Raw genomic sequence first — 23,391 nt, 5'->3', positions numbered from 1 at the left:
TTTTTACAAGCATTTGGGCTAGGAAAATAATCAAAATGTGCAAACCGTAAAACAATAAGTAAATATTTAAACCTTCTCTAAGATCCAGCTCAGTAAAGATTCCTATATTCCCCAGATCTGTAGCCTAGAAGATCAAATCTTGATTTTTTTTTTTTTTTTTTTTTATAAAAAATTACAGTATATTTAAAAGACAACCAGATAAACCAAAAGTTTAAATGAATGATTGTTTGGCACTACCTGCCATGATAACCCTGTTCCCTAATTTTAATTCTACCCTCACAAATTAGAAACCAATGGCTAGAAACCAATAATAATGCCACTCACCTGACAAGGGGCGAGACTATCAGTTTTAACCTCTAAGAGCTATATTAGTATTTAAAAAAAAACTATTTAAAAAAGTGAAAACATTAAAGTAATCTGTAAAATGTAACAATTATGCTACAGGATTGTTTCCATATTTCTTAAGCTCGACTTTTGGAGCTTTTTTTTTTTTTTTTTTTTTTCTTCTTTTCTTTCATAGTAAGAAATTAGATTTAAAACAAAACAAACAAAAAAAAATCAGGTAAGAAAGTTAAACGTATTGAAAACGTGTAAATGCTAACCATTTGCTACAAACTTAAATAACACATTAACCAACAAAGGTAGTATTAGCACTCCAGGAAAAAAAATACTTTCCTTCTCTGAGCACATTAATAATGCCCCTTCACATCTAACAGTGATTGGAAAAAATAATAATAATAATCATATTAAAAACAACAATTATAACAATAACAACAATACTAATATTGGGCATTCTACACAAAAAAATTAAAATGATATATATATATATATATATATATATATATATATATATATATATATATATATATATATATATATATAAAGATCATTGTGCAAAGGTTTCAGTACGCAATGTGTTTAAAGGCTGGTGCAAATGAGATTTCAGAAAAAGAAAAGTAAGCTACCCAATTTTGTGTTGATAAAGATAATGCGAGTCACTGACAGAATGACACAAAGGCGAGCAGCCTCATCTCTTCCTGCGGCAGGTGCGTTTGTGCTCTGTGTGCCAGTGCTCCTGCTGGCATTTAATAGAGCAGTAGGAGGTGTTCCAGCAGCAGTGATACATGGCCTCCTCCTCACAGTTATAGCACTGCAGAGTCAAGAAACATGCCATTAGACATCAACACAGAGCAGACACAAAGAAAGTCAGCTCTGAACACAAGCTTTAAACACAGATTAGCTGCCAATGCAATTTGAATTAGATTTTTTTTTTTTGCATTATTTTTCTCTAAATATGTCCTACAAGGCATTACCTGGCTTGAAGAACCCTAACTGCCAGACACTGACTAGACATGCATTGTTAGTAAATGAATCATATTTAGGGTACCACTGAATTTGTGAGACAGATTGCTCATTAAGGTCCTTAGCATATTTTTAAAGAGGAGAATGATCTCGGGGATACCAAGGTATTTCGTGAGCAAGTCATCTGGGTGAAGTTATCCGGCAACAACCTCCCCCTCTCCAGTTGTCCTGCTTTCCTAGAAAAAGTAGAACATTTTCGAGATGTCTTGCTCATTAAAATATTTACCATATTGTTTTAGAGGCTAGGATTATCTGTTCAGAGAGTATTTAGTAAGTGAGGATATTGTGCAATACAATACAATCCACACCCGTCTTGCTGTAAATCATTTCTCGTTTCCACACTTTGTACCAGTATTGTATGCAGAGTAGATACGACCAGCTGGGTTAAAAGGCAATTTTTCCAAATGATTTGATTTCAATGAGGAAGTGTGTTCAATGTCTGGCAGTAAAGATTATTCAAGCAAGTTCACAGCCAACAAAAACAAGTAAAGCACTGTTTATCCTTTAAGAGTTGCAACTGATCCAGTAGTAGCATTGCTTTCATCTTTTTAACTTACGAATTACTTACATTAAAAGTGTAAGCTGAAGAGTTACAATACAGAAACTTTTTTATTTTTATTTTATTTTTTGTGAACAGAAACACAGCACTCTCAGAACAGGTAAAACATGAAGTAAAATGATTATGTGAGAAATACCTGGATCATTGATAGTGGTTAAAATAATGTGGCAGTGAAACGGCTCATTTTTACTGAACCACGACACTATCGGAACTTGACTGAAACAATAGGGTCCACTGTAGTGCGATGAGGAGAAACAATTCCTGATGGTTTTTCCTCCGTAACCTTTTCCTCCCTAACCCGTGGGAGCACCAGAGCCAATGTGACACCTCCTCTGAAATCCCCAGCGAAGACCGGCAACTTCACACAGCCAGGTCGGGAACCTGCCCTCCCCCGACAGTACGATACCCTGCACACCGCTAGATTCCCCCTGATGTTGCTCAAATGCTTTATGAGACATCAGAAGCTGAGTACTGACGGTGGCCAAATGACAATTAAATATAAGCCTCTTCATGAAGATGCTTAAAAACATGAAACCAAGTTATGCTGTATGCTAATATCTAGTGCTTTCAACCACGGTGAGAATAAACAACAAAAAAAAAATCATTACCAACTACCATATGCTTGGGAACACTCTTCATACTTCTAGTGTAGAGCCTTCAAAGCAAAACCTGCTGTTACCTAAACCAGTCCCAATGGAACTCTGCCTTTGTAATTATCCCCGTCTCATGAGACTGCAACATGCAAGTCATCGTGTACTTGGGAGAATGCCAGATCTAACAAAACAAATCCCATTACGGTACTGAATTGTATTATTTTCATGATCTTTAAAAGTGCTGGAAATTGTTGCATCTAGTTTATGTTGTCTTTATCGTTGTGTGAGTGCTTTCCACTATTCAATGACACCTGCTGAGACCAAACCAGCTCTCCAGTGAGCATTCTGTGAAACGGGTTGCTCTGGCTCCCTGGGGTCGGATACGTGTGCAGTAGTGATCCAGTACTCACCCACTGCTTCTTCTTGGTCTGAGAAACCAGCTGTTTGTGCTGCAAGACCATTTTCTTGATCTCCTCCACCAGCTCCTCCTTGCATTTCTCCTTGACCTGCTTGCACTTTCTGTCCATCTCTGCCTGCATGTTAGACACGGCCTTGTTTACGGCCTGCCGCTTCTCCTCCTCCATATCTGTGCGGAGCTGCAGGAAAAAAACCCACCAGCGTCCATCAAGCAATTAAAACAAATAGCACTTTGGAAAACAATTATGCTTACATTTCTTCAACCCTGATATTAATCAACATTAACCCTATAACCAAAAGTGAAGCAAGCATTGGAATAAGGAGGTAACTTCCACATTTATGTCAACCTTTAATCGTGCCAGCTAATAGTATTCAAGCCAGGTAAACTAAAACAGTCTGCAGTCTGGGCCGTGCTATTGAGATCACCACCTTCTCCCCAACATCCAAATGTTACTCTTCTCTAATAAAATGTTTTATTCAAATGTCAGGAGTGAACTCTGGATCCTCCCAGTGTCAGCAGTACCTTTTCCAGGGCTTCTCGTAGCACTCGCTCAGTCTCCCGCTTGTTATCAGCTTTCATCCTCTCTTTGACATCATTGAAGATTTTGGTGTATTTCTCGTGGCACATGTTCTGGCACACGCCATCGTTGTTGGTCTGGGTGCTCCGGGGCAGTGTTCTTGGGGAGGAGGCACTTGTTTTTTTGGTCTGAGTCGAGATGGAAACTTTTTCAGGCTGGTGATGCGTTGTGGGGATCTCCTGACTGGAGCTGACTGCCTCAATCTCAGGCTCTGGGTCCTGAGAGAAGAACAATGAGAATTAAAACTGCCCATTAAGTGACAAGATTGTATTCTATTTCAATAAGAACTTACAATCTCGCTTTACAATATATGGCTGTTATTATGAAGGGTGCTTATTGTATTGTAGTGTTACAGAACAAGTTTCTTTTAAAGAAACCACAGTGTGTAAAAACACAGGCAGGGGCTCCCATTTGGCGCATCCGGTAAAGGTGCTCCGTGTGGAGTGCAGGATGCGCCCTATAGCATGGAGGTCGCCGATTCAAGTCCAGGCTATTCCACTGCCGACCGTGGACGGGAGTTCCCAGGGGGTGGTGCACAATTGACCGAGCGCCGTCCGGGGGGGAGGGCTTAGGTCGGTCAGGGCGCCCCAGCGACCCCTGTAGACTGTCCGGGTGCCTGCGGGCTTGCCTGTAAGCTGCCCAGAGCTGCGTTGTCCTCCGACACTGTAGCTCTGGGTTGGCTGCATGGCGGGCCTGCAGAGTAAAAAGAAGCGGTCGGCTGACGACACACATTTTGGAGAACAGCGAGTGTTCGTCTTCGCCGCTCCCAAGTCACCGCAGGGGTGGTAGCGGTGAGCTGAGCCTAAAATACAATTGGATATTTCAAATTGGGAGAAAAATGGGGTAAAATCAATTGGCAACTACTATATTTAAAAAAAAAAAAACACAGGAGAATACAGATGCAGCCTACTAGCTTATAAAGAAAAGAGGGCAGTAAGCCAAATATTGACAACCTGGGGGAGTGGTGGAGCATTCTTTTTCAAAGCATCCAGGGCTATGCATGTACTACTTTCTTATTAATATACATTTCAGTCTTGTATAAACCAACAATAAGATAAGCAATGCGATTCTCAAGTGTATGAGGTAAGAATGACTACTTACTTCTTCTTTGGGTTCCAAATGTTGGCTGCGACGCCCTTTCTTTGCTTTGGGCTCTTGGGTAACCTTAAGCTGTGAAAAAATATACATGAAGACATAATTATTTGTGGGAAGTAGCACTATAAATTGATCATTATTGATTCAACATTAATCCCCCAAAAAATACTTGAAAACACACAAACGTGTATCTTAGTTAAAAAATTAAAAAATTATATATTATATATATATATATATATATATATATATATATATATATATATATATATATATATATATATATATATATATATATATATATATATATAAATGGAGCCTTTTTGAGTGAAAACATAAAACTGTGATTTCTGTCATCTGGAGTGTGGTGCGCATGGGGTTAATCTGTAAACACAAAAGTGCCGGTTCTTATCATTAGGAAGAATTAGCACTGGTGTTTTTAGACCTAATGGACTGACCTTGATTTACAGAAGCTTATGCTTCAAGTTCTCATGTGCTTGTAGGTTTCCTGCCTTTTTGTCGATGTCTTCCGGTACACTTTTGCGATATCATTTTGTAGTTTCTTTAAATACATCATGTTATTATTATTATTATTTATTTCTTAGCAGACGCCCTTATCCAGGGCGACTTACAATTGTTACAAGATATCACATTATTTTTTCATACAATTCCCCATTTATACAGTTGGGTTTTTACTGGAGCAATCTAGGTAAAGTACCTTGCTCAAGGGTACAGCAGCAGTGTCCCCCACCTGGGATTGAACCCACGACCCTCCGGTCAAGAGTCCAGAGCCCTAACTACTACTCCACACTGCTGCCCTATGGAAACTTTTTCAGGCTGTTAAATAAAATATTTAAATTATGTTCATATAGTTTTCTTTTTAAATTACCAGTATGTCTCAACCCTAAAATTCTAGGTGATACAAAACATTTGGCCATAGCTGTATATTATTTTTTAATTACACTTCATCTTGCAAAACTATATAATTCTCGTCTGTCAGACAAAAAGGTACTGGACCTGCGATGCGGGGAGATCCGGCTCACATTAACCCCACTACAGTACGGGTAGCTAAACAAAACGACATCCTGGGAAACAATCTGCTGCTGCAGATATTAAAACAAAGCAGCAGCCTGCGAGGACAGATTACATGACTATATGACATGACTATACACTGATTCATTGTTTTAATGGTCACACTTGTACACAGTGCATTCCCAGCCCTGCGGTGTATCCCCTATAATATCCACACTTGTGCACAGTGCATTCCCAGCCCTGCAGTGTATACCCTATAATATCCACACTTGTGCACAGTGCATTCCCAGCCCTGCGGTGTATCCCCTATAATATCCACACTTGTGCATAGTGCATTCCCAGCCCTGAGGTGTATCCCCTATAATATCCACACTTGTACACTGTGCATTGCCAGCCCTGCGGTGTATCCCCTATAATATCCACACTTGTGCACAGTGCATTCCCAGCCCTGCGGTGTATCCCCTATAATATCCACACTTGTGCACAGTGCATTCCCAGCCCTGCAGTGTATCCCCTATAATATCCACACTTGTGCACAGTGCATTCCCAGCCCTGCGGTGTATCCCCTATAATATCCACACTTGTGCATAGTGCATTCCCAGCCCTGAGGTGTATCCCCTATAATATCCACACTTGTACACTGTGCATTCCCAGCCCTGCGGTGTATCCCCTATAATATCCACACTTGTACACTGTGCATTCCCAGCCCTGCGGGTGTCTGCAGACCTGTTCGTTGCTGGTGGAGGAGATGCCGGACTCGGCCTCCTCCTCGTGTCTGTCCTCCACCTTGGTTTTCCAGAGTTTCCCCTCTCGCAGGAAGCGCTGGTGCTGCTGCAGTTCATCGCAGGCCTTCTTCCAGCCCATGCTGCGCTTCACTTGCAGCTGCTGCACATTCACCTTGATATCCTGGATGTTGTCTGAGGGAATCCAGGCCCTAAGTAATCAACACCACAGACGCACTGATTAAAACAAACGCACTCAGTGCCTGTTAGCTCTGAACATTACTTTGCAATAAAACATCACACATTTTAAACTTTTAGAATATTTGAACGGATACTTTTTATCACTTTGCACAGCTAATGTGGAAAACCAAACATCTTTTTCAAAATGTTGACAGGACCATAAACTTTGATTAAGTTGAAGTGTTAGTTATTGCAATGATTGATAGATAGATAGATAGATAGATAAATAACAACTTCTGTTTCTGAAAGCTTTTCTAACCTCTGATGCTGGTGCCCAAAGAATCGTACATCCACTTGATTGTCTTCTCTTTGTAACACTTTTGCTGGCCAGTATCCAAACCCCTTCATTTTGGCCCAAACTAATTCGTGATTCGGCATCTAAAAAAAAGTGAAATAAATCAGCTTAAAAAACAACTTAAAAAAAATAAATAAATAAAATAAAAAATGAGTAAGGTTGACATACAAAAATCTGTAAAATATCCAGTATTTTAACATAGAAGAAAAACTGATTTGATACAATTACATAATCTTACAAAAGTTACTACAGCATGCTTTCTTTCCTCTTTAAAGATTGCAGTAATGTCACATACTGTAGCACTTGGTACGTTGTGTGTACCTGTGTTTTCTTGGTCCAGGTAAAGCAGAAGTCAAAGAACTCCACATTTACTGCTTTATTAACTGTAGTCTAACGTAGACACTGAACACTGATACGGCTGTGCAATGCTGCAGTTTATAAACTTAATAGTGAATTAAAAAAATGACTTCATTCAGTACTTACGCACGGGTAGCAAAACCAGCTATCAGGTCGTGCATTTGACAAATAGAAACAGTTTTTGCAGAGCTGCAGTTCATTCAGCTGAAAACAAAAGGAAAAAGGCAGGTTTCATTTTCTTCAGTTTATTGCTGAAGTCCAAGTATTTTATTAACCCTTTCATGCATGGCGACCTCATATTGGGCCAGATAAACAAAACCTCTTCTAGTCTTTATACGGTAACATATGGAAGACACAAATGCACGATGACCTCATAGGAGGATGCCACTTTTCCCCAATATAAAGCAAATGTACAGATGCTGTCACAATTCCATTTTCTTGCTACTTGTAGAACTTCCTAAGGTTTCTCTTGATAATATTACAGCACGTATTCATTGTTTTTAGAAACGAAAAATGTGACCTTTATAATCTGATGGTGTCTGCACTAGTTACTGCTGAACTGAGACGCACAAAAGTGAGGCTGCCTCTCGTCCACAGCAGCACAGTAGTTCTGACAGATGTTTCTAATGTGCTGTCTCTCCTGTCAGCTCTCATTGTTCAAATCTACATCATTACAATCAGCAACACAGCGAGACTGGCAGCACTTTCATCTCCCTAAGGAGCAGAACAGCATCTTAAAATTGTAGTTTTCTCAAAATGAACCAAATATAAACTCTTGTTTTACACTGCTAAGGCAAAACAGGTTGAAAATTGGAGCTTTAAAGGCTTGCAGAAAATGAATGTATATTTGTATGTATATTACTTTATACATTCAGTTGCACAGATTTCATTACCACACGAGTATTGACCTGTTTTTTTTTGTTTTGTTTTGTTTTTTAATGCACTATGCAGAAGCACATAGACCTGATAGAACAATAACATCTAAAAGTATAACATTTTCAGAAATCAAGCATTGTCTGTTCTTTGATGGATCAAAGTTGAATGTGTGAAGATAACGGAGGCTTTTTTGGTCTTTGTCATTCCATGTCAAGCTACATATTGAGCTTGGGGCTTTCTGGACCTCAACCTCACACGACTGACAGGAATGAACAACAGTGTACACTTAGACCCGGTAAGGGCCCTGCCCTACTCTGTCACGAAGGCTAAACAAATGGTTTGCATCTCGTGTTTCTACCTGTAAGATTTAATACTGTTCCTCTCCAAGTGGTGACAGAGACTGTTAGAGATTTAATACTGTCCCTCTCCAAGCGGTGACAGAGACTGTTAGAGATTTAATACTGTCCCTCTCCAAGCGGTGACAGAGACTGTTAGAGATTTAATACTGTCCCTCTCCAAGCGGTGACAGAGACTGTTAGAGATTTAATACTGTCCCTCTCCAAGCGGTGACAGAGACTGTTAGAGATTTAATACTGTCCCTCTCCAAGTGGTGACAGAGACTGTTAGAAATTTAATACTGTCCCTCTCCAAGCGGTGACAGAGACTGTTAGAGATTTAATACTGTCCCTCTCCAAGCGGTGACAGAGAGATTTAATACTGTCCCTCTCGCCTGAGGTTGGAGGGTTTCTAATTTACATCCCAGGTTCCTTGAAATTATCTGTTTTAACCATGACCTGTTATCTAGCTTTGCCATATCATTAAAGTGTGTAAAATGAATTGGAACATCACACAGCATTATTTTTACACAAGTCCATAGGAACTGAGTAGCATTGTCATGGTAACAACGTGCATTGTGTTGCATTACCTCATGGCATGCGTCACTGTAGAGCAGCCTTGCTCTTTCAGCCTGGTCACTGTGAACTGCAAATCAAATCAAATACAACAACAATAATAATAATAATAATAATAATAATAATAATAATAATAACAACATACAGGCAGCTGCAAATGAAAACGGTATGGCTTTTGAAGATCCCCTAATAAAAGGCTTGACAGTGCATCTTATTCTAGTACAGCAGACCACTCCTACCTCCATCTTACCATGCTTTATTATACTTACTGCCATGCTCTTACTATGGTTCTGTCCAGTGATTCAGGGGGTTCTTGTTAGTTTTTATGACTATAATTGTTTTATTCTTCTAGAACTTTTTCTTTGGCCACTGCATTCACATAGGGCTCTAAACTGATCATCCCTTTCCTCAAAGAACAAGGGCAATGCAACTATTTTAAAAATGAAAAGTGGACAGCATGTAGAACCGAGAGGAAGTCTCTGTTCTAATGAAAAGTGGACAGCATGTAGAGCCGAGAGGAAGTGTGGTATAATTAATAACCTGTTTGTATTTCAATTTAGGGTTTTCATTTTGTTACAAATACACTTAAAACTAACTATGAATAACAATGGCTAAATAATATCAGTGTCTGTTGCTGCTACCCTTATCAAACTCAATGATTCAAACAAAGTATTATACAGTAGTTTTAGTCAAGGCTGTAAAACTGTGCTAACTGGAAAAAAAAAACATTAGGGACTTTTTGTATAATTCACTAAATCATGCAGAGTGTCATTTAGGTGAGTAAGCCCTTGACTGGACACTGAGTGGTGCTATTACACTGTCATTAGTTTTATGAGCAGTGATTATTCTCTCACCTCCGTACAGAATCGCTGTGTTGTGGACGATTAGCTTGGCATCAGCTTTGAACTCTTCAAAACTTTTATATTTGCCTTCATTGACATTCTGAAACGCAAAAGAGAAATTCAAATGAAAACGATGGATACATGGGGCTGGATTTTCCACTTCTCTTTATTAAGCTGTGTTGAAAATGCCCCCTTCACTTCATCCATTAAACAGCCAGGTTAAAAGCACATATAAAAATGAATGTTATTACAGTTTAAAATGTAAACAAATGATGCCTTATCATTACAGCACAGTGGGGGAAAAGTGGACCAATAGCACAAGCATAAATATCCATAGCAAAACAAAACTCAACTAAAAGCCCTGTAGGGTGTATTAGGGTTGTGCTTGCAAGAACACTGTGCACTGCGCTTGTATTCTTCACTTGTAATACTGTACCCTGTTTTAAAACTGGACAACACTGGAGTGTTATAACAGTCCCATTCCAGATCTGTCAATGCTCTGGAAACACACATGTAAAAGCAGTGTATCTCTTACACTGGAGTGTTATAACAGTCCTGTTCCAGATCTGTCAATGCTCTGGAAACACACATGTAAAAGCAGTGTATCTCTTACACTGGAGTGTTATAACAGTCCTGTTCCAGATCTGTCAATGCTCTGGAAACACACATGTAAAAGCAGTGTATCTCTTACACTGGAGTGTTATAACAGTCCCATTCCAGATCTGTCAATGCTCTGGAAACACACATGTAAAAGCAGTGTATCTCTTACACTGGAGTGTTATAACAGTCCCATTCCAGATCTGTCAATGCTCTGGAAACACACATGTAAAAGCAGTGTATCTCTTACCCACCTCCTGTATGTTTGAAACATCCAGCGGCGTGTGAATCAGCCTTTTGTACATCAGGTGCTTGCAATCTTTCCCTTTCTTATTCAAGTCTATTGCCTGTAAATTACAGATTGACAGCAAGAAGTTACTATTTACAATGTGTAACATTAAAACATGTCCACTCTGCAAATCTATCAGAAAGCAATCTGTATTTGCATTGTAAAAGCCCTTTAACCATAGTGTTGCCTTGTTATTCAGCCAGCTATCTGCCTGTCTGAGACTAAGTGAATGGGTCCTTACACAATAACAGTGTATGTACAGTTTACTGTTAACATGGCCTAACTGAATTACCTGGATTTGTAAAACTGCACTGTCTATTAATCCCTGCTGGGATTCCTCCAGCACACTGCCCTGTATTCAATCCCCTTAATCCCTGCTGGGAACCCTCCAGCACACTGCCCTGTATTCATTGCTCTTAATCCCTGCTGGGATTCCTCCAGCATACTGCCCTGTATTCATTGCTCTTAATCCCTGCTGGGATTCCTCCAGCATACTGCCCTGTATTCATTGCTCTTAATCTCTGCTGGGATTCCTCCAGCATACTGCCCTGTATTCAATCCCCTTAATCTCTGCTGGGATTCCTCCAGCATACTGCCCTGTATTCAATCCCCTTAATCCCAGCTAGGATTCCTCCAGCATACTGCCCTGTATTAAATCCCCTTAATCCCTGCTGGGATTCCTCCAGCATACTGCCCTGTATTCATTGCTCTTAATCTCTGCTGGGATTCCTCCAGCATACTGCCCTGTATTCAATCCCCTTAATCTCTGCTGGGATTCCTCCAGCATACTGCCCTGTATTCAATCCCCTTAATCTCTGCTGGGATTCCTCCAGCACACTGCCCTGTATTCAATCCCCTTAATCCCTGCTGGGATTCCTCCAGCACACTGCCCTGTATTAAATCCCCTTAATCCCTGCTAGGATTCCTCCAGCACACTGCCCTGTATTAAATCCCCTTAATCCCTGCTAGGATTCCTCCAGCACACTGCCCTGTATTCAATCCCCTTAATCCCTGCTGGGATTCCTCCAGCATACTGCCCTGTATTCAATCCCCTTAATCTCTGCTGGGATTCCTCCAGCATACTGCCCTGTATTCAATCCCCTTAATCCCTGCTGGGATTCCTCCAGCACACTGCCCTGTATTAAATCCCCTTAATCCCTGCTAGGATTCCTCCAGCACACTGCCCTGTATTCAATCCCCTTAATCCCTGCTGGGATTCCTCCAGCACACTGCCCTGTATTAAATCCCCTTAATCCCTGCTGGGATTCCTCCAGCACACTGCCCTGTATTCATTGCTCTTAATCCCTGCTGGGATTCCTCCAGCACACTGCCCTGTATTCAATCCCCTTAATCCCTGCTAGGATTCCTCCAGCACACTGCCCTGTATTCAATCCCCTTAATCCCTGCTGGGATTCCTCCAGCACACTGCCCTGTATTCAATCCCCTTAATCCCTGCTGGGATTCCTCCAGCACACTGCCCTGTATTAAATCCCCTTAATCCCAGCTAGGATTCCTCCAGCACACTGCCCTGTATTCATTGCTCTTAATCCCTGCTGGGATTCCTCCAGCACACTGCCCTGTATTAAATCCCCTTAATCCCAGCTAGGATTCCTCCAGCATACTGCCCTGTATTCAATCCCCTTAATCCCTGCTGGGATTCCTCCAGCATACTGCCCTGTATTCAATCCCCTTAATCTCTGCTGGGAACCCTCCAGCACACTGCCCTGTATTCAATCCCCTTAATCCCTGCTGGGATTCCTCCAGCATACTGCCCTGTATTCGACCCTGTTCTGTTCCCGAATACTCACCCTCTCCTTCATACGCTGCACAATGAACCGCAGGTATTTGCTCATTTCCTGTTTATTAAAACTCTTCTTTTTGCTAGTCTGTTCAAAAGAAATAACACACATGGTAAATGTGGCATACATAATCAAACTGAAACATACTGTATTTACCGTGATGAAAGGAGACTGGCACTCATGCTAAATATGCTTAACCCCAGCAGTTAATTACATTAATTACATCATTGGGAATACATTAGTTGCCTTTATTGTAGTGCTATTTGCTACGCATGTCTAAAACTGGTTAGGAATGAACCATACTTTCTAAGTTTGTAACATTTCAGTCTTTTTTTAGCAGTTGAGGAACTGTTTGGCTTCTCCGTTGTATCAGTGCGGTGGCATCAAGCCAGAAGAGCCGTCTCTTTATAAACAGACAGGCAGTTCCTCCCAGGGCTGTCCTGCCAGTGTTCACCCTGCAGACAGTACAATGCCAGTGCACACCCTGCAGACAGGGCAATGCCAGTGCTCACCCTGCAGACAGTGCAATGCCAGTGCTCACCCTGCAGTCAGTGCAATGCCAGTGCACACCCTGCAGACAGGGCAATGCCAGTGCTCACCCTGCAAACAGTGCAATGCCAGTGCTCACCCTGCAGTCAGTGCAATGCCAGTGCACACCCTGCAGACAGTGCAATGCCAGTCCTCACCCTGCAGTCAGTGCAATGCCAGTGCACACCCTGCAGTCAGGGCAATGCCAGTACACACCCTGCAGATAGTGCAATGCCAGTGCTCACCCTGCAGACAGTGCAATGCCAATGCGCGCTGCTCTCCCTCGGCTTCCACTCTTCTGACATGCATTTGAGATGGTAGACCCGGAAGCACGAGTCGCAGGCCAGCACGTCTCCTGGGAGGTGGCACTCGAAGCAGTACCAGTCGTGGCATTCCGACTCCCACTCCTGAAAAAGAAAAATGAGCCTCATTTGGGCCTGGAGTACCACCCGCTTGCTTCTCTGCCATTATCACTTCCAGCTCTGCTTCTCTTGGAAACACTTTACACTAAGTGACATGTCAAATAAATAAATAAATAATATATATATATATATATATATATATATATATATATATATATATATATATATATATATACACTACCGGTCAAAAGTTTTAGAACACCTCCATTTTTCCAGTTTTTATTGAAATTTACGCAGTTTAATGTCTCAATGTACTCTGAAATTAAAGCATAGAACAAATAAACAATTGGAGATAAAAAAGAAATCATGGAATCGTTTTGTTTAACAAAATTTAATCTAAATTTTTGACTCATCAAAGTAGCCACCTTTTGCAGATATAACAGCCGAACACACTTGTGACATTCTTTCTACAATGGAAATCAAATATTGTTCGGAAAGTCCTTCCCAACAGTGTTGCAGAAGTTCCCACAAATATGTTGCACTTGTAGGTTGCTTTGCTTTCACCCTTCTGTCCAGTTCATCCCAAACCAGCTCGATGGGGTTTAAGTCTGGAGACTGTGCTGGCCATTCCATGATTTGAAGCCTACCGTCTTGTTCTTTTCTTCTAAGGTAGTTCTGACATAGCCTGGAGGTATGTTTTGGGTCATTATCTTGCTGTAGGATGAACCCCAGACCAACTAGGCGTATACCAGAGGGTATTGCATGGCAGCAGTGTGGAGTAGTGGTTAGGGCTCTGGACTCTTGACCGGAGGGTCGTGGGTTCAATCCCCAGTGGGGGACACTGCTGTTGTACCCTTGAGCAAGGTACTTTACCTAGATTGCTCCAGTAAAAACCCAACTGTATAAAAGGGTAATTGTATGTAAAAATAATGTGATATCTGTATAATGTAAAATAATGTATAATGTGATACCTTGTAACAATTGTAAGTCGCCCTGGATAAGGGCGTCTGCTAAGAAATAAATAATAATAATAATAATAATAAATAATAATGGCGCTGCAAAATGCTGTGGTAGCAGTTTTGGTTCAGGGTGCCACTCACTCTGTGCAAGTTGCCGACTCTGGATCCAGCAAAAGAGCCCCAGACCATCACGCTTCCTCCTCCATGTTTGACAGTTGGTGTCACACACCGAGGAACCATCCTTTCGCCTACTCGACGGCGTACAAAAACCCTGCGTGATGAACCGAAGGTTTCAAATTTTGATTCATCGGTCCATAAGACCTTCTTCCAGTCTTCAGTAGTCCCCTGGCGGTGCTTCATGGCCCAGGCAAGCCTCTTTTTCTTATTTTGCCATCTTAGCAATGGCTTTCTTACTGCCACTTGACCTGTCAAACCTGCAGCTCGAAGTCTTCTCTTCACAGTTGAAACTGAGACTTGCTTACTTCGACCAGTGTTAAGCTGTGCTTGAAGCTGTTGTCCTGTGAGCCGCCTATCACGCAAGCTGTTGACTCTCAGAAACTTGTCTTCTGATTCTGTTGTGGCTTTGGGTCTGCCAGACCTCTTCCTGTCAGAGTTTCCTGCAGTTTCCAAGTGCCTTTTGATGGTGTAGGAAACTGTACTCACTGACACCTTGGCTTTCTTTGCAATTTCTCTAAAGGAAAGACCTACACTTTTAAGGGTTATAATGGTCTGTCTGTCTTCCTTTGTTAATTGCCTTTTTCTCGCCATTATGAGAGCAATATACTACTTCCTGCAGTACAATACTGTCCAAATAATGCTTAAGAGGGTGTAGTAACACAGTCTGTTCCAACACTGCTTTTATACAGACAGAGGGTTTGTAAGTAATCAACAAAAGTTGGGACACCTGTAGGAATTGTTAGCATCAACTTTCAAGGCTTAATTTACTTCCATTGCTGCAGAACAGCTGTAAGTTGTTAACCCATTACTTGTTCCCTGAAAAAGGCCTTTTTGTATAACTCTGAAATGTACATTATTTTTCAGTTTTTGGTAACCTAAACTTTTTTTTTTTAACCTCTGGCAGTTTACCGCTTACCTTTGTACCATTTCAGGTTATTCACTGGACTTGAACTGCTTAAATTTCAATAAAAACTGGAAAAATGGGGGTGTTCTAAAACTTTTGACCGGTAGTGTATATATAGACAATACACAGTGGTTTGCAGAAGTATTAAACCCCCTGCAAAGTTTTCACATTTTGTTGGCACTCCACGACGCTTTCAAATTAGACTTTACATGTAGAATCTACACAAACTACTCCACATTGATCAAGTTAAAAAATGCATATAGAATATAAGTAAGTAAGATTTACAGAGAAAAACAGATTAATATCAGTTGCATAAGTATTCAACCCCTTTGCTACTGCAGCCCTAAATCAGCTCAGGTGCAAATGATTTGTTTGAAAGGTCACAAAATTAGTGAAATGGTTTCAGCCTGTGTGTACTCAAAGTGGTTTAACTTGGAGATAATTTCCCTCAGGTATATAAAGACTTTCAAGCTGCTACTCACATAGTGATCCAACAAAGCAACCATGAAGCTCAAGGAGCTTTCGAAACAAGTCAGGGATAAAGTGGTAGAGAGGCACAGAGCAGGAGAAATGTACAAGAACATTTCAAAGGTGCTGATTATCCCTCTCAGCACAGTGAAGTCCATCATTAAGAAGTGGAAGATGCATCATATCACCCAGACACTACCCAGATCAGGTCGCCCTCCCAAACTGAGCAGCCGGGCAAGCTGGAAACTGGTTCAGGATGTCACTCTGAAGCCAACAATGACCTTGAGAGATCTGCAAAGTTCTGTGTCTGAGATGGGAGTCAGTGTTCACACACCAACAATAAACCGGTCCCTACACAAAGCTGGCCTTTATGGACGGGTAGCAAGAAAGAAGCCATTACTCAAAATACCTCATCTTAAAGCATGTATGGGAGTTTGCGAAAAAGCGTCTGGCACAAGCCCAACACTGCACATCACCCAGTCAACACCATCCCAACTGTCAAGCATGGTGGTGGCAGCATCATGTTATGGGGATGCTTCTCTTCAGCGGGGACTGGGAAGCTTGTCAGGATAGAGGGGAGAATGGATGGTGCAAAGTACAGGCGAATCCTTGAGGAAAACCTGTCTGAGTCAGCCAAGACTCTGAAACTGGAGAGGAAATTCACATTTCAGCAGGACAATGACCCGAAGCACAAAGCCAAAGCCACACTGGAGTGGTTGAACAAGAGAATTAATGTTCTTGAGTGGCCCAGTCAAAGTCCTGACTTGAATCCAATCAAAAATTTATGGCGAGACTTGAAGATTGCAGTCCACTGACGATTTTCTTTGCAAGTTTTGCTTACATTTAACCTCCTCCTCATATAACAGTGTTCAGTTTAACCACTACAGCTTTGAATAAAAAAAGTTAGTCTGAAAAACTGTGCATACATTATTTGTAATTCAACAAAATGTGACATTATTGGTAGGGGGTGAATACTTCTGCAAACCACATATATATATACAGTGCCTTGCAAAAGTATTCAGACCCCTGACCAACTCTCTCATATTACTGAATTACAAATGGTACATTGAAATTTCGTTCTGTTTGATATTTTATTGTAAAACACTGAAACTCAAAATCAATTATTGTAAGGTGACATTGGTTTTATGTTGGGAAATATTTAAGAAAAATAAAAAACTGAAATATCTTGCTTGCATAAGTATTCAACCCCTGTGCTGTGGAAGCTCCCAGTTTACACCGATGAAAGAAATTGCCCTAACGAGGACACAATTACCTTACCATTGGCCTCCACCTGTGAACCATTAAAGTTGCTGTCACATTTTCTGGATAAAAACCCCATTGTTGAAGGATCATTGGTCAGGCTGTGAATCTGAAAGAAAATGAAGACCAAAGAGCATTCTACAGAAGTTAGAGATTAAGTAATACAAATGCATAGATTAGGGAATGGGTACAAAATAATATCCAAGTGTTTCTCTCTCCATAACACTGGCCTGTATGGGAGGGTGGCAAGAAAGAAGCCGTTACTCAAAAAGTACCATCTGAAAGCATGTCTGGAGTTTGCCAGAAAGCATGAGAGTGACCCACCTGCGATGTGGGAAAAGGTTTTGTGGACAGATGAGACCAAGATAGAGCTTTTTGGCCAAAACTCAAAGCGCTATGTGTGGCGCAAACCTAACACTGCCCATGCCTCAAGACACACCTTCTCATTAGCAGGGACTGGGCATCTTGTTAAAATTGAAGGAAGAATGGATGGAGCAAAATACAGGGAAATACTGCAAGAGAACCTGCTTCAGTCCGCTAAAAAACTGAAGCTTGGGAGGAAATTCACCTTTCAGCAGGACAATGATCCCAAGCTCAAGGCCAAAGCAACACTGGAGTGGCTCAAGAACAAAAAGGTGAATGTCCTACAGTGGCCCAGTCAAAGTCCTGATCTCAATCCCATTGAGAATCTGTGGCACTATTTGAAAATTGTGGTCCACAAGCGTCGTCCAACCAACCTGAACAATCTGGAGCAAATCTGCCAAGAAGAATGGGCCAAAATCACTCCGACACTGTGCAAAGCTGGTACATACTTACCCCAAAAGACTTAAAGCTGTTATTGCAGCAAAAGGTGGCTCTACCAAATATTAATGTGTGGGGGTTGAATACTTATGCAAGCAAGATATTTCAGTTTTTTATTTTTCTTAAAAATATTTCCCAACATAAAACCAATGTCACCTTACAATAATTGATTTTGAGTTTCAGTGTTTTAAAATAAAATATCAAACAGAACGAAATTTCAATGTACCATTTGTAATTCAGTAATATGAGAGAATTGGTCAGGGGTCTGAATACTTTTGCAAGGCAGTGTATATATATATATATATATATATATATATATATATATATATATATATATATATATATATATATATATATATATATATATATATATATATACAGTACTGTGCAAAAGTTTTAGGCAGGTGTGAAAAAATGCTGTAAAGTAAGAATGCTTTCAAAAATAGACATGTTAATAGTTTATATTTATCAATTAACAAAATGCAAAGTGAGTGAACAGAAGAAAAATCTACATCAAATCAATATTTGTTGTGACCACCCTTTGCCTTCAAAACAGCATCAATTCTTCTAGGTACACTTGCACGCAGTTTTTGAAGGAACTCGGCAGATAGGTTGGCCCAAACATCTTGGAGAACTAACCACAGTTCTTCTGTGGATTTAGGCAGCCTCAGTTGCTTCTCTCTCTTCATGTAATCCCAGACAGACTCGATGATGTTGAGATCAGGGCTCTATGGGGGCCATACCATCACTTCCAGGACTCCTTGTTCTTCTTTACGCTGAAGATAGTTCTTAATGACTTTCGCTGTATGTCTGGGGTCATTGTCATGCTGCAGAATAAATTTGGGGCCAATCAGATGCCTCCCTGATGGTATTGCATGATGGATAAGTATCTGCCTGTACTTCTCAGCATTGAGGAGACCATTCATTCTGACCAAATCCCCAACTCCATTTGCAGAAATGCAGCCCCACTTGCAAGGAACCTCCACCATGCTTCACTGTTGCCTGCAGACACTCATTCGTGTATCGCTCTCCAGCCCTTCGGCGAACAAACTGCCTTCTGCTACAGCCAAATATTTCAAATTTTGACTCATCAGTCCAGAGCACCTGCTGCCATTTTTCTGCACCCCAGTTCCTGTGTTTTCGTGCATAGCTGAGTCGCTTGGCCTTGTTTCCACGTCGGAGGTATGGCTTTTTGGCCGCAAGTCTTCCATGAAGGCCACTTCTGACCAGACTTCTCCAGACAGTAGATGGGTGTACCAGGGTCCCACTGTTTTCTGCCAATTCTGAGCTGATGGCACTGCTGGACATCTTCCGATTGCGAAGGGAAGTAAGCATGATGTGTCTTTCATCTGCTGCAGTAAGTTTCCTTGGCCGACCACTGCGTCTACGGTCCTCATCTGGAAACCCCTGTCTGCTTTGAAATTTCTGCCTGGGAGAGACCTTGCTGATGCAGTATAATTACCTTGTGTCTTGTTGCTGTGCTCAGTCTTGCCTTGGTGTATGAGTTTTGACAGTAAACTGTCTTCAGCAACCTCACCTTGTTAGCTGAGTTTGGCTGTTCCTCACCCAGTTTTATTCCTCCTACACAGCTGTTTCAACCTACATATTGAATTGATGATCATTAGCACCTGTTTGGTATAATTGTTTAATCATACACCTGACTATGTGCAAGTGTACCTAGAAGAATTTATGCTGTTTTGAAGGCAAAGGGTGGTCACACCAAATATGGATTTGATTTAGATTTTTCTTCTGTTCACTCACTTTGCATTTTGTTAATTGATAAATATAATCTATTAACATGTCTATTTTTGAAAGCATTCTTACTTTACAGCATTTTTTCACACCTGCCTAAAACTTTTGCACAGTACTGTATATATATATATATTTCATTTGAAATCAAGATAATAATGATATTTGTATTACATGTAGCTGAATTACCACATGTATTGTGAAGTGCAACCCTTTTTAATTATAGACCTTAAATTATTATTTGACTTCTTTGATTTGTGTTTCTGAAAGGAAGCAAATATCAATTTAAATAAATGACATTATATATACTGTACATAAATACACAAAGTGTGCTCTGAGTACCTTTAACATTCAGAGTTGGGTACTGTATTTGTTACAATGAAACAGTTAATATTAATTTTATTTTATTAAGAAAAAAAAGTGGTGCAATATTTTGCACTGCAGCAAAGAGTTAGTCAAACACATAACTATTTGATTGGTTTCCACACAGTTTAGTTGGTTCTTTTGCCAAGCAGGTGTAACACTTAATCAAGCAGCTTATCTCGGCGCCAGCAAGAAACGCCAGCAAACAGAAGAGCCTCAAAAGAGCCGGGAGTCTAGCTGTGGGAGTCCAGCGAGGGGAGGCCTGCGCCGAGACGCTGTTCGAATAGATCCGAAACTAACAGCACTCTGGAAGAAGCCATCTACTAGTCAGGTCTGTACCCTCCACCCCACTGCTCCCACTGTGCCTTTTGTCCTGCCTGTCCTGCTATGACTGTCTCTCACATCCCTGTTCTGTCCTCCCGTCCTCGTCCTCTGCCCTCCCTCCGCTGCTGCTCCTCCAACCCCTCTAACCTCATTTCTCTGCCTCTCCCTCCCTCCCGCACACTCTCTGGTGCACTCTGGAACTGTCACTCTTCTGCTAACAAAGCTGATTTCATATCTGCCTTTGCCTCCCACCTCTCGCTCGATTTCCTTGCTCTCACTGAAACCTGGCTGTCCCCTGATAACACTGTTACTCCTGCTGCCCTGTCCCCTCTCTACGTTCTGTCCCATACCCCGCGTATCAATGGACGGGGAGGTGGGACGGGTCTTCTCCTCTCTCCCTCCTTACTCTTTTCTGTCCCCTCCGATCTCACCTCACTCTCTGTCAATACCTTTGAATTTCATGCAGTCCAACTAACCTCTCCCTGTCAACTCCTGCTCATTGTTCTGTACCGCCCCCCTGGGCCTCTCACTCACTTTCTGGATGAACTCGACTATCTACTCTCCTCCCTCCCCTCTCTGTCTACCCCGACTGTCCTGTTGGGTGACTTCAACATCCATCTCTCCAACCCCAGCCACTCTGCTGGATTCCTCCCTCTCCTTCACTCCTTCGACTTCTGTCTCTCTCCGTCCCCTCCTACCCATAAAGCTGGCCGTCAACTGGACCTCACCTTCTCCAGGGCCTGCTGCCCCTCCACCCTCTCTGTCACCCCCCTGGACCTCTCTGATCACTATTTCATCTCTTTTTCTCTGTCTCTCCCCCCTCTCCCTGCTCCTCCTACCCCCACTGTCACCTCTCGCCGTAACCTCCGCTCTCTCTCCCCCTCTGTCCTTGCCTCCACTGCTCTCTCTCACCTCCCTCCTATCGACTCCTTTTTACAACTCTCCGTAGACTCTGCTACCTCCACCCTCTTCTCCTCACTCACCTCCTCCCTCGACTCCCTCTGTCCCCTCACCTCCCGACCTGCTCGCCCCTCCCCTCCCCATCCCTGGCTCTCCTCTGCGCTCCGCTCGGCAAGAATCACACTGCGATCTGCTGAAAGGAAATGGAAGAGAACCAAACTCCCTGCTGCCCTAGACCTTTACCGCACTCTCCTCTCCTCCTTCTCCTCTACTTTCTCCTCTGCTAAATGTGCTTATTTCCAATCTGTTATCCAAGCCTCCACTAACAACCCACGTAAACTATTCTCTACCTTCTCCTCCCTCCTAAACCCTCCCCCCTCCTCCTCCCTCCTCTATCTCCCCTGATGACTTCGCCTCCTTCTTCTCTTCTAAAATCTCAGATATCCGCAAACTCTTTAACACCTCTCCCTCCCCCGCACCCCCTCCTGCTCCAACCCCTAAATCCACTACATCTCCTACTAACTCGCCCTCCTTCTCCACCTTCTTGCCCCTCTCAGACTCTGACCTCTCCTCCCTGCTCCAGGGTCACAAACCCACCACGTGTGCCTTGGACCCCCTCCCCACTCACCTCTTTCAAGCTGCTGCTCCTGCTCTACTCCCCTTCATCTCCTCCCTCCTCAACACCTCTCTACTTTCTGGTATCTTTCCCTCTGCCTTCAAAAAAGCCTCTATCACTCCCCTCCTCAAAAAACCTACCCTCGACCCCACCTCCCTCCAGAGCTACCGTCCTGTCTCCCTCCTACCCTTCCTCTCCAAAACCCTCGAGCGGACTGTACACCGCCAGCTCTCTGCTTTCCTGTCCAACCACTCTCTGCTTGACCCTCTCCAATCTGGCTTCCGCTCTGCTCACTCCACTGAAACCGCCCTCCTGTCTGTCACCAACTCACTTAAGTGTGCCCGAGCTGACTCTCTCTCCTCTGTCCTAATTCTCCTCGACCTCTCTGCTGTCTTTGACACTGTCAATCACTCTATTCTACTATCATCTCTCGCTGACCTGGGGATCTCTGGCACTGCTCTGGCCTGGTTCTCCTCCTACCTCTCCAACCGCACTTACCAGGTAACCTTGCGTGGAGCAACCTCCACACCCCACCCTCTCTTAACTGGAGTCCCCCAAGGGTCAGTCTTGGGTCCTCTCCTGTTCTCTCTCTACACCCGCTCCCTGGGACCCCTCATTGCATCCTATGGTTTCTCATACCATTTCTATGCTGATGATGCTCAGATTTTCCTCTCCTTCCCCACCTCTGACTCCACCATCTCCTCCCGTATCTCTACCTGTCTGTCTGCTATTTCCTCCTGGATGCACTCGCATCACCTCAAACTCAACCTCTCTAAATCTGACCTCCTTTTCTTTCCCTCCTCCTCCCCCTCCTCTGATCTCTCTATCTCTGTTCCTCTGGAATCTACCACACTCTCTCCCTCTTCCTCCGCTAAGAACCTCAGAGTCACCCTGGACCCCTGCCTCTCTTATTCCCAGCACATCTCCACTCTGGCACGCACTTGCCGATTCTTCCTGAGCAACATCCGAAGAATCCGACCCTTCCTCACCAACTACGCTACCCAGCTCCTGGTCCAGGCCCTGGTACTCTCCCGCCTAGACTACTGCAACTCCCTCCTGGCTGGCCTCCCTGCGTCCGCCACCCATCCGCTCCAGCTCATCCAGAACTCTGCTGCCCGCCTGGTGTTCTCTCTGCCTCGCTTCTCCCACGCAACTCCACTACTCCGCTCGCTCCACTGGCTCCCGATCACCGCTCGCATCCAGTTCAAGACTCTTGTGCTAGCCTACAGATGCCTTGACCAGACTGCACCCAGCTACCTCCAGACCCTCATCTCTCCCTACACCCCCACTCGACCTCTCCGCTCCGCCTGCACTAGAAGACTGGCTCTACCGCCGCTACGCTCCCCTGCCTCCAGAGCCCGCTCCTTCTCCACCCTTGCTCCGCAGTGGTGGAATGACCTTCCTACAGATGTCAGGACT

General features: G+C 42.8%; 1 protein-coding gene across 7 annotated transcripts in view; it reads right to left on the bottom strand.

Annotated features, from left to right (window-relative positions):
• Positions 1-23,391, bottom strand: part of LOC117394789 (zinc finger MYND domain-containing protein 11-like) — a 53,404-nt gene continuing 30,013 nt past the window's right edge. For 4 of the 7 annotated variants that reach the window (XM_059019212.1, XM_059019219.1, XM_059019224.1 and 1 more), the window contains 12 exons: positions 13,335-13,496; positions 12,571-12,648; positions 10,728-10,820; positions 9,889-9,976; positions 9,049-9,104; positions 7,374-7,451; positions 6,855-6,973; positions 6,360-6,567; positions 4,611-4,679; positions 3,455-3,727; positions 2,925-3,110; positions 1-1,150 (listed from right to left, as the gene is read on the bottom strand). In XM_059019212.1, the coding sequence (XP_058875195.1) occupies positions 1,028-1,150; positions 2,925-3,110; positions 3,455-3,727; positions 4,611-4,679; positions 6,360-6,567; positions 6,855-6,973; positions 7,374-7,451; positions 9,049-9,104; positions 9,889-9,976; positions 10,728-10,820; positions 12,571-12,648; positions 13,335-13,496 (1,533 nt within the window). In that variant the 3' untranslated portion in view covers positions 1-1,027. Of the gene's footprint in view, positions 1,151-2,924; positions 3,111-3,454; positions 3,728-4,610; positions 4,680-6,359; positions 6,568-6,854; positions 6,974-7,373; positions 7,452-9,048; positions 9,105-9,888; positions 9,977-10,727; positions 10,821-12,570; positions 12,649-13,073; positions 13,098-13,334; positions 13,497-17,237; positions 17,702-23,391 lie in introns of those variants that run through there. The other 3 variants (XM_034921149.2, XM_034921150.2, XM_059019227.1) reach the window with 3 other exon arrangements.

The sequence above is a fragment of the Acipenser ruthenus genome, chromosome 3 (assembly GCF_902713425.1).
Source record: "Acipenser ruthenus chromosome 3, fAciRut3.2 maternal haplotype, whole genome shotgun sequence".
NCBI classification, from domain to species: Eukaryota; Metazoa; Chordata; class Actinopteri; order Acipenseriformes; family Acipenseridae; genus Acipenser; species Acipenser ruthenus.
This window is presented reverse-complemented; position numbering and strand designations above follow the sequence as displayed.